General features: G+C 31.3%; 1 protein-coding gene across 1 annotated transcript; it reads right to left on the reverse strand.

The window, feature by feature from the left end:
* Positions 1 to 9,279: 9,279 nt before the first annotated feature.
* LOC139871438 (cell division control protein 48 homolog C-like) lies at positions 9,280 to 12,710 on the reverse strand. The gene is given in 10 exon segments (XM_071859152.1): positions 9,280 to 9,339; positions 9,913 to 10,083; positions 10,258 to 10,459; positions 10,634 to 10,698; positions 10,813 to 10,878; positions 10,992 to 11,096; positions 11,188 to 11,307; positions 11,515 to 11,667; positions 11,796 to 12,403; positions 12,524 to 12,710. Coding segments are annotated over 10 exon segments (1,737 nt in total).
* Between the last annotated feature and the right edge of the window lie 497 nt (positions 12,711 to 13,207).

Raw genomic sequence — 13,207 nt, forward strand, 5'->3', positions numbered from 1 at the left:
AATCTTAACTAGTATGTACTACTTGGTTAATTCATATCACTAATATGCTATAATGTACATCCTTCGTTAATGACTTAACAATCGTTAATCACTGCTTCAGCACAATAAACTCCATTTCATAATAAACTAAGTGTATTATTCAAATACATGTTTGATTTTACACTTCTATTTTTCGATGTACTCGAAACTTTCTAGAAAACATCATTCATGCCTTGTGAATTTCACAAGAATTTCACGAGCATTAACATCATATACCGAGGTATATCAATAACAATGAATGATAATGCTCCAAATGATCATATATTTAGTCGCCATATCCTTTCAATACGTAACGTTTTTAGTTGTAATAGTTCTATTTTTAAGTTGTAATCGTTTATATTAAATAAGTGCGAAGACGGAGTGCGAAAATGAAGAGTTCATTAAGAAACGTCAATATGCGAGACGTCCAGGCAACATAACATGAAGTACAAATCCACAAAGCACAAGAAAAATGTCGGCAAACCCAATCTTAGTGACTTTCACACTTTGTGCACTAGGATTAAATAATGAAAACATGGCCCAAATGTTTTATACTTTCTGCATGCCAAGAATTTTATACTTATAACTTTCATGATGGACTTGAATATAAAATTCAAAAATATACTAGCAAATAAAGGAGGCAGCATATATGGAGATCATAACTCATTGGAGAACGGAGAGGCTAATGACAAAAGCTACATACATAAGTCAAAGAGAATTAATATTCTCTTAAACATAGTAGAAGTCAGTACTACTGTCTCACACACAAGTCACAATACAGAGAAAAACATTTCTACCAGTCGAAGACAATACAAGTGAAGAAGTGAAAAGTCCAAGATTTTAAAGCTACAAAGAAGACATGTCAAGGTACAAGTTACACTCCGAAAGACACAATTCAGCGAAGCATAAAGGTTTAAAGAACGAAGAGTGTACAAGTGACGCAACACAAGTTACAAGTCTATGAAGCATATGTATATATATATATCTTAATATATATATATATATATATATATATATATATATATATATATATATATATATATATATATATATATATATAATGAATAAAAAAATAAAAAAATATAAATAATAAACAATAACGTCGACAAGCTAGCAAACAAAGCAATGTGAGCTGTCCCAGGCGGCCATGCGATCGCATGGCCAGGAAGAAGAAATCCCATGCGATCGCATGAGCCTAAAAAGCTTGCCAGGTTCTATAAATAGCAATGAATTCGACGAGTAAATGGACACCATCTATATATCTCTACCTCCGTTTATATATATATATATATATATATATATATAATATATTAGTTTAGTTTTATATTAGTTAGTTTGGGTAACGTAACTTTTATTTTACGGGTTCTAAAGTCGAAATTCTGTCCGTGTAAGCTACGCAATAAATAATCATTGTAAGTTAAATTCTCCTTTTTAAATTTATGTATCGTAACTAAGTTATTATTATGCTTATTTGAGCCGAAGTAATCGTGATGTTGGACTAAATATTAAGACGAGGTTATTGAACTTTGGACCATAATTAAGGTTTGGGCAAAAGACCGTGTAATGACCCGGAAAATTTCGACTTATTTAAACCAATTCTCTATATGATTTAATATTATGTAAATATACATATATATATATATATATATATATATATATATATATATATATATATATATATATATATATATATATTATAAGATGTACAAGTAAAACACTAATTGCTACTGTAAAAATGACTTTGCTACAGTAAAACACTATTTGCTAAAGTAAAACACTATTTGCTACAGTAAAACACTATTTGCTACTGTGAACACTATTTGCTACAGTAACACTATTTGCTACAGTACTACTATTTGCTACAGTGAACACTATTTGCTACAGTAATACTATTTGATGTCGAAGAACTAGAAAACAAGCAGAAATGAGCTGTTCAGCCTAGCCATGCAATTGCATGGCAACAGAACTGAAAACCCATGCGATCGCATGGGGACCAAAAACACTATTTGATATAGTAAATATTATGTCGACGAACTAGCAAACAAAATGCCATGCAATCGCATGGCAAAAGCACTGAAAACTCATGCGATCGCATGGGGACCAAAATCAGGAAACATGCCTATAAAAGGCAGTTTACTCGACGAAGTATTTACTTAATTTTTTTTCTTCTCTCAAAATTTATATTTATATTATAATTATAATTTTAAATTTAAGTTTAATAATAATAAGCTATATACGAGGGTGTTTTTAATTCGGGTTTCAAACCGTTTTAAAATAAGGAAATATTGGGTATTGTTCTTGAATCCAAGGCTAACCATACAGTCGTCTACCATCATTACTTCTAGGCAATTTGCCTACAATATTGAGTCTCAATATTGAACCGTGAGTTTATAGTCTCCCTTTTTAAATACTTTAAATATTTTTAGGCTGAGAATACATGCAATTTATTTTAAACGCAATAAGACACAAGTACATACTAAATTCTACACTGAGTTAAACCAAAAATCCCTTAGCTTTGTTAACTAGTAGCTGCCAGTACATAGGATATGGACTGGTGGGCGCGAATAATTGTATATGGATCCATAGGGCTTGACATCCCCGTTCGAGATAGAGCGCTAGCCTTTTAACGGACGTATGTTATTTGAGTTTATGACACGTTGGTTTGCGTGTATTAAAACGAATGGGGTAATTATCATTATAACGTTAAAGTTTAGTTACCAGGGTGCTCTGTTACGTAGAATCTATTGATAAACTTTTGATGAAATCTTGTGGTCTATCTTTATATATAATTATGACTCGAGCAATTAAACCTATAACTCACCAACATTCGTGTTGACTTTTTAGCATGTTTTATTCTCAGGTCCTTAGACTGCTTCCGCTGTGATGTGCTTGTTGCCTGCATGGAATCTCTCATGCTTTGTACAAAGTTTATTGCATTCAAAATAAAACTGCATTGTGTAATAAATAATTGGACTGTGATGTCAACCTGTAAATTAAAGACTTATGTATTTTGGGGTTTTGCTTATACCTAAGCACTCGCCCACATGTTTATAACTTTCTATGTTTAGAAAGTCACTTATTTTAATGAATGCAATATTTTATCAAAACGTATCATATAGAGGTCAAAACCTCACTGTGGAATCAATGATTAACGTGCCGCGTCAATAGCGATTTTGACGGGTCGTTACAATTGGAGATAAATAATCTATACTTCAACACTTAGGTGATTTAGATAATTAAAGTTGTGATGTGGTTCAATAGTTGGTAGCATGCTTCCTTTATGAGATGTCAGGAGTTCTCCTCACTTTGGCTACATATTAACCCACAATTTCATCCATGCCATGAAGTATCCACCCATGATGCCTTTCTCACATCGCGTTTGGGGGGGGGGGGGGGGGGTTAAAGGGGAGGGTGTTTTACCGTCCATTCCTTGTATGAGATTGGTGCGGGTTTCCTCCTGGGCACGTAGTTAGGGTTGGGTATAGCAACTGCGGGAGATGATCGCGTGGGTGGTTAAATACCTCTGGGTGATCCCCAACTAACTATTGTAAAAAATGTGATTTAGACAATTGCATTTGCGTGTAATTACGCAAGGGTATAAAAGGGAATTTTGTTAGTTTAGGAGATATATTGGCAAATATAATTTTTTTTAATTTGATATTTGATATAATGGTTATTATTAATGAATTAATGATGATTAATGATAGTTACTTTTAAATTCAATCGTCATTTTTTGACATGTCATCTTCTAAATAGGATGTTTTGCTAATACAACCTTTATTATAACAGTAAGTAAGAAGAAAGACAGATATGCTACTATATTATTTAAGGGTGGTAATACGTACACAACTATTTTTATTTTTATTATGTACACAATCACTAATATTTTACAGTGTTGTACTGTATAATACTGTAAAGCATAAGTGATTGTGTACATAATAAGGATGGTTGTATACATATTACTCCCCCTTATTTAAGGAATTGATAAAGCCTAAAATTTAGAAGTCGATTTTATCGATTATATAAGCTTACTTTGGGCCAAAATATCTTAGAAAACATTAGAGATCAAACAATTAAAAATGTATATATTAAGAGTAGATAGATATCAATTGAAAATTGTATATTTACAAATAATTAATCCATATTCTAATTCTAGTATTTTACCACTCAATCAAAATTTCCCACATACAAAAAATCAATGTAGAACCCAAATGCTAAATGGGTCAAACCATTAACCATGAATTAAAAGTTACTACAACATAAGCTTCGGGAGTACTAAAAGTGTTAACCTTCCTGTCTACTTCTTTCCCAAACCCAAAACCCACCAACAATTTTGAAAGGATTTCTCATCCCGTTGACCGCATACTAGGTGTCACAACCATCACCTTTAAACGCGAAATAATTTTACGAACAAAACGCAATAAATTACATCGAAAACGAAGGAATTTTGGTTATGTACAATCTTTAATTCATATTGTATAACTTTCTACAAAACACTACATAAACATATTTACAATCTTTTAATCATATTATACAACCATCATATAATATTTTATGTTAATTTAAAAAATTTCAAGTGACATTTGTAATTACTAATTACTAATAATACTAATGATACTGTTATTAAAATATAAATATTCAATTTATATGCAAACATTGTTATAATTATTATATGATCACCCAAATTCGAATAATAACTACGTAGTTTCAAATCGAATAATTATTTAAAAATAAATTGCATAACTCTTATATAATTATATGAAATTGCATAATCATTACTTAAAATTGTATATCGAGATTGTATGTTGACCGCATACTAAGTGTCACAACCATCACCTTTAAACACGAAATAATTTTACAAACAAAAGGCAACAAATTACATCAAAAACGGAGGGGTTTTAGTTATGTACGATCTTTACAACATATTATACAACCTTCTACAAAATACTCCATAAATATATTTACAATCTTTGAAATATATTGTACAACCTTCATATAAAATTTTTATGTAATTTGAAAAATTACAAGAAACATTTGTTATTACTAATAATAATAATAATATTGTTACTAAAACATAAATATTCAATTCATATGCATAATTTATTATTATTATTATTGTTAAATTATTAATTTATTATTATTATTATTATTATTATTATTATTATTATTATTATAATATGACTACGCATATTCGAATAATAACAACGTAGTTTCAAATCGAATAATTATTTAAAAAATAAAATGCATAACTCTTATGTAATTATATGAAATATGAAACTGCATAATTATTACTTAAAATAGTATATTGAAATTGCATTGTCATGATTTAATAGTATATACTGTTTTTAAAGCACAAAAACAGTTTTAAATTAAAGACAAAAAAATATTGTTATTCACGGCTAAGCGCGGACCCAAAAAACTAGTCGTATACTGATAATGCTAAAAACGAACATATATTTCATAGCATTATTCCTCAAGAAAGACAAGCTTTTAGTTGCAATTGTTCTATTTACAAGTGATATTCGTTTAAATAATAAAAGGTGAAGACAAAAGACAGATTCGACGAATTGAAGACGCAAACGACCAAAAAGCTCAAAAGTACAAAACACAATCAAAGAGGTTCCAATTATTGATAAGAAACGTCTCGAAATTACAAGAGTACAAGATTCAAAACGCAAAGTACAAAATATAAAATTGTACGCAAGGACGTTCGAAAATCCGAAACCGGGACATGAGTCAACTCTCAACGCTCGACGCAACGGACTAAAAATTACAAGTCAACTATGCACATAAATATAATATAATATTTAAATAATTCTTATAATTATTTATATATTATATTAATATTTAAAACCGTTGGCAGACTATGATCCAATTTGGAGTGAGCTGTATTTTCAAACTCCGCGACTCGCGGAGTTTGAAGGCAAAAATTGCCGCGAGTCGCGGAGTATCCCTGAACTCAATTCCCTATAAAGCCAACTGAATTCTGATCATTTTTCATAATATATATCCATCTCTCTCTCAATATATACGAAAATATATATATATATAATTTATAGTTTAATTTTAATTTTAATTTTAAAACCTAATAATAAGGGTATGTTAGCGAATGTTGTAAAGGTGTAAGTCGAAATTATGTCCGTGTAACGCTACGCTATTTTTAATCATTGTAAGTTATGTTCAACCTTTTTACATTAATGTCTCGTAGCTAAGTTATTATTATGCTTATTTAAATCCGAAGTAATCATGATGTTGGGCTAATTACTAAAATTAGGTAATTGGGCTTTGTACCATAATTGGGGTTTGGATAAAAGAACGACACTTGTGGAAATTAGACTATGGGTTATTAATGGGTTTTATATTAACTAAACAATACCTTGTTAATTTAATATACAAACTTATAATTCGACGTATTTATATATAACCACATACGCTTGACTGGGTACGGTGGGCGGGATATCTATAAATACCAATAGTATTCATTTTACCGGATACGGAACTGGATTAATAGTTAATAGACTTGTTGAAACAGGGGTGAATTACATTCAAGGGTAATTGGTGTAATTGTTAACAAAGTAGTAAAACCTTGGTTTACACGCAGTCGATAACCTGGTGTATTCATTAAACAAAGTATTAAAACCTTGTTACAATTCGAATCCCCAATTAGTTGGAATATTTGACTTCGGGAATAAGAATAATTTGACGAAGGCTTTCGCTCTTTATATTTATGACTGATGGACTATTATGGACAAATCCGTATGGACATATTAAATAATCCAGGACAAAGGACAATTAACCCATGGGCATAAAACTAAAATCAACACGTCAAACATCATGATTACGGAAGTTTAAATAAGCATAATTATTTTATTTCATATTTTATTTCCTTTATTTTATATTTAATTGCACTTCTAATTATCACATTTTTATTTATTGTTATTGTATTTAATTGCACTTTTAATTATCGTACTTTTTAATTATCGCAAGTTTATTTTATCGCACTTTTATTATTCGCAATTTCATTATCGTTATTTACTTTACGCTTTAAATTAAGTCTTGTATTTATTTATTATTTTACATTTGGTTTTAACTGCGACTAAAGTTTTAAAATCGACAAACCGGTCATTAAACGGTAAAAACCCCCCTTTATAATAATAATATTACTTATATATATATTTGTATTTTTATAAAAGTAAACTAATATAGCGTTAAGCTTTGTTTAAAGATTTTCCCTGTGGAACGAACCGGACTTACTAAAAACTACACTACTGTACGATTAGGTACACTGCCTATAAGTGTTGTAGCAAGGTTTAAGTATATCCATTCTCTAAATAAATAAATATCTTGTGTAAAATTGTATCGTATTTAATAGTATTTCCTGCTAAAATTAATAGCTATTTTATATACACCTCGCTTAAACATCATATACCATACTCCATAATATTCTGTATTTGAATTTGATTATTTTTAGTCCAAGTGCCATTTAAAATTCGTAGAGAATGAGAAAATAACACATTGGAAAAAATCTTATTTGTCAAAAGATTAAGCATGTCCCATATGCTTTTTCTAGTTAGTCTTTTAGTTGTACAGGTAGATGTTTGGTAAAAAGTTATCATGAATGGTCATACCTTTTAACCAAAATGTTTTCATGAATGGTCAAAACTTTTGGTTGCAAGACATCATGAATGGTTATTGTTTCATTAAAAAGTGGCACTATCTCATGAATAGTCATGTGTTTTGGCAAAAAACTACACCAACTAACAAACATAGCTTTCAATTTATTGACTCTAGTAATTTAAACAAGAGTGCACTTTCTTAACTTGTAAATCACAAGCTTACAAAATGATTGATGACACTAAAATCACTAATAATCCACCATTCAGGTGTAATCCTTTGATTTACTAAATAACTCGAACATACACTCAAACTTATGCGTAAATGAAATACTTCAGAAATTGAATTTTCACTTAGTATATTACACATTGTGAATATTTGAGAATCGGGGTGTTTAAAGAATTGAATCATTCAACTCATTTGAATACGAGAAAATAATATATGCAAAAGTTTTATTACAACACTATATTGTTCAAACTTGACGTTATTACATGTCATGCGTCCATATCCATTCATGAGTGTATAGAAAGTCAAGTCCAAGCTTCTTTAAAGCGGAAAGCCTTCATACTCAATAGGGTGATTCTTTTAATCTGGCACCTACATTTGCAATTTTTTTCAAAAGAACCATTAAGAATATACATTTCAACCTGGCTAATCTTGCACCTTACATCTGCAATCACTAATTATGTACTTTTCACATTGAATTCATCTCAAAGGGTTATACTAGAATGAAATTGGATATCCCATAATTAGAGATCTAAATGGACTTTAACCTCATTCCTTTTCGACTTCATTCAATATTCTTTAGTATCCGTTAATCAAGGATTTACTAAATTTCTATAATATCATATAAGAAGCCCGTATGTACTCAAAATTAATTAATTGATTAGTGGATGTGTATGTCAACTTTTTTCAAGACTCAACAATGTAAACCTATAATTTGCACACCCTGTATAATGTATCAATATGCACAAAATTATTTCCATTACATCGGATAGTAAGATTATATTTGTAAAGACATGTTATTCACTTCACTTTCAAAACAAGAAGAGAAGACACCCGAATTTTATGTCAATGATTTAACATTATTCTCTTGATCCAAGATATTCCATCTATACCAAGTTAGATAACCCAACAAATTGTAGATGCATCATCTTTCATCTATACCGAGTCTAATATCCCAAACAACTTATAGATGTGTCATCTTCTTGATCAATACATCCTTAAAAATCTTCTTGATCAATACATCTTTAAAATACTTGAGGATTCCCGATTCCCATTGTAAATTTGAACATTGATCCAAAGCTTTTACAAGCATTATAGTACTTCGATCCCATCAGAATGTGCCCCTTTTGAAATATACTAGCATGGATGCTTTCATCATGTCATGACATTCACATATCAGAGGTTCTGTTTAAGTCATGACTTATAGTACTAAAAAAGTCATCAAGTCCCTTGGCACAATCATTTTATATCAATCAAAACCTTACAATATCTTAAAAGATACATAGATTAATAGTAGCAAGAAACGCAAAGATTTATCGCTTTGGGTTGAAGATCCTAGAAGGAAAAAGAAAAAAAAATGAAATCTAAAAGCAATAAAAATAAATAAATTGCAAGATCTCTGGGGAGAAATGAGCCTAGCAATCAGCGTTGACGTACAACGGGATTGAAGATCTTTCGCAGACCGTCGTAAAACTTTATTTGCTGCAATTAGACAGAGAAGAGATATAATATATATATTATATAATATATAAATATATAATATATATAGTATATAGTATGTGACTAGGTAGTTTGTACGGGTTTTGCCTGAAAAAGGGTAAGATTTGGGTTTTGTAGTTATTAGTCCCAACAGGTCTCAGGACCAGTAAACTTCAAAGGGTTGGTGGAAAGACTGCAAAAGTTTGTTGAAAAGGTTAAAAACTGATGAATTACTTTAATAAATACTGTAATAAAAACCAGATAAAGAGTTTAACAATATTGTTTTAAAGAATCTAAATGAATGAATAGATTATTTACATTGTGTAGGTTTATATAAGTTAATTTGAGATAAAGTGCATAAGAGGTCTGGTATAATAATAATAATAATAATAATAATAATAATAATAATAATAATAATAATAATAATAATAATAATATCCATATTGATTGGATTGGATTGGATTGGATTGGATTTTGACCTGCTGCTAGTAACCAACTCAACTCAGCCCATGTACCCCACGGATTTTGCAAATCTATGAAAATATGAAAACACAACACAAGAGAGTTAACTCATACCTCATCTGAAACGGAAGGCGAGATACGATCCTGTACTAGGTCAAAGTGTACGGCTTTAATCACAAACTCAGGTAATGTACTTTCTGATGATGTTCCTTCATTAGGATCGGGATTTGCGGTTTCGAGCATGTTAAATGTTTCATCCTCAGCAATCGCGACAACTTCATTTATCTGAAATAGGGACAATAGTAAAAACATTAACTCTGGTTAGGTTAGGTTGTATCTATCTTTATGGAGTTAAAACAACAAATTAAACCAAAAATATTTGTTAATGTGATTTTAATTTATAGTAGCATTATTATTTATTATTATATTATATTTCATGTTGGGAATAAAAACACGTACGAGTGAAAAAAGATCGGCTCCACAAAAATTGTGACAAGCAGCGCTCTTGCCAATAGCAATCAAGTCAACATCAGCATGTATTGGCTTTGTTTTAGCAAGAGCCTTTAAGATTAACCCACGCTCGTCTGGAGTAGGCAGAGGGACATACAAATGTTTCCCAAACCTTCCAGGCCGTAACACTGCTGGATCCATCTTATCTGGCCTAGAATAATAATGCCCATCGAGATCAATAATAATGATAAAGATTTAATTATTAGTAAGTAGCGCGAAATATAATAACAAAAGAAAAAGGATAAATGCTTTGTTCAACCATTGATTATTAGTAAGTAGCGCGAAATATAATAACAAAAGAAAAAGGATAGATGCTTTGTTAAACCTGTTGGTTGCACCAATTACGTAAACTCCCTTGTTCACATCCGCACCATCTAACTCTATCAACAGCTGCATATATAATATAATAAAGGAGTTCCATTTCCATTATTCAGACAGTAATTAAGCTAGGGATGAAGAAATAATCATATTGATTGAAGTCGGTTTTGTAATTCTTTTTCTTGCCTGATTTAGCAGTCGCTCAACAACCCATCCCCCTTCCATTCCACGCTTTGTTGTCACCGTATCTACCTGAAAATTCCCAGCAAGTTTTTTGTTTTAGCTTAGACTAAGCGTTTGTTTACAAGTAGTGACTAATAAGTTTATAGGGAAAATAATATATTTTTGGAGGGAGGAAGGCAAACCTCGTCAAAGAAGAGTATGCACGGAGAGCATGTCCTTGCACGATTAAATAATGTACGCATTGCCAATTCACTCTGACCAACATACTTGCTTAAAAGCTCACCGGCCTTGAGGAAAAAAAAACGTCATAGTATTTAAACTAGCGAATTCAATTTTTTGGATATAAGATATACAGAGAGTAACAAAACAAAAAAATACCCTAATGTATATTAAATTTGCTCCTGCTTCATTAGCAACAACTTTAGCAATCAATGTTTTTCCACAACCAGGGGGTCCATAAAGCAAAAACCCTGTCTCACGTTTACCTATACCGTGTCCCTAAAAGGGTAAGGTGTGTATGAATACATACATAATCGGACGTAAGAATTACACTAGAGAATAAGGTTTAAAAAGATAAATAAGTAAATAAATTAGACAAAATCATCTAGCTAGTCTAGTCCGTCCTTTAATAGAACCATGACAACCACATTATTTATTGTATATATATATATATATAACATTGGTTGGTTGCAAGAATGAATGTACATGGGATACGTATGGATATTTTATATGCCTAACTATGTGACGGTAAAACTCCCTTCTCAACTCATAAAGACCACCAACGTCTTCCCATTTAACATCCGGAATGCTAGAGAATCCTTCTCTTATAAGAGAAGGTTGAACCAGTTTTTTAGCTTCCTGACATGTTAAAAAATAATAATAATAATAATACATACAATACAATACAGTCAACAACAAAACGAAGTTGGTAAAATCAGACAGACAGACATCGGAAGGAAGGAAGGATGGGTCTTTTATCTTGTTACCTCAAAATCAGACATTGTGATGCTACGTTTTTTCACCTCCTCTTTGATGGTACATTCCTTCCTCACCCAATGTAATAATCTTTCGATATATGTACCACCTTCTTGGTTGGAAGTTTCTGAGATCTCAGCATTCACAATTCTCTTTATAGAAACATTACCAGCTGTATACACCAAATCCCGTAAATCAGCTCCAACGAATCCTGCACATGCCCTAGAAATTTTGACCAAATCAAGAGCACCATCGAGTTGTACTTTTTGTGTGAGTGTAGAAAGGATCTTTCTTCTATCCTTTTCGTCCGGAACACCTAAAAGAAACTCCCGGTCAAACCGTCCAGGCCTTCTTAGTGCTGGGTCAATAGCATCAAGTCTATTAGTTGCACCAATAACCAACACAAATCCCTGTTTCCCATCATCATCTGCTGCTGCTGCTGGTGGTCTGTGAGATTCATCCATACAAGTCAATAACTGTGTCACAATGCGTCATTCCATATCCTTCTGCTGGTTCTCTCTTTTTGATGCAATTGCATCAATCTCATCAATGAAAACTTTCGACGGTGCACTTCTATAAGCTTTTGAAAACAGCTCTCGTATACTCTCTTCTGATGCACCTAATAACAATAATAATAATTTTGCAATATATATATATATATAATCTAATAAATAATAATCAAGTATCAAATCAAATGATAAATACTGTATAGTTTAAAAGGGTAAAAAAATTAAGTTACCTGAAACGCCAGAAACCAGCTCAGTAGCTGAAATCATATAAAACGGAATACCAATCTCATTAGCAGTAGCACGGGCTATACTAGTCTTCCCACAACCAGGGGGCCCGTGCAACAAAATCCCAGAAATTGGCTCCACTCCCAAATCTCGAGGTAGGTAGGGCTTATATATAGGAACAAACCCTTGCATTATCAGCTTAGCCAGCAAATAATCAATGTTAAAATTAGTAATGCATTTCTAGAATAATCTAGACTTAATAGATATTTAACTAGTAGATATTTAGCTAATAGATATTTAGCTACTAATTACTAGAAATTACTAGAGTAGCTAGTGTAAATAGAAATCACTAGATTAGCTAGAAGATTCTAGCTTGATCATTAGCCGATTTAAGATGGCTATAAATAGCCACCATGTATTGCAAAGTTGATGTACACACAAAACACAAACACAATTCAATAGCAATAGAGAATTTCTTCCTAAAACTAGTCTTTACCATTTCTTCTATAAAAATCCCCTCATAACATTTAAATTAACATCCATCACTATTATATAACATCTAAATTAAAACTAACCAATTAATCTAAATACACTACAATTTCATCAAGTGGTATCAGAGCTAGTTTGAGCGTTTGTTCGAGTACACCATGACTACCGTTGGTGCGTACAATATTCCCGTCCCCATCTTT

This window comes from Rutidosis leptorrhynchoides, chromosome 10 (assembly GCF_046630445.1).
Source record: "Rutidosis leptorrhynchoides isolate AG116_Rl617_1_P2 chromosome 10, CSIRO_AGI_Rlap_v1, whole genome shotgun sequence".
Lineage (NCBI taxonomy): Eukaryota > Viridiplantae > Streptophyta > Magnoliopsida > Asterales > Asteraceae > Rutidosis > Rutidosis leptorrhynchoides.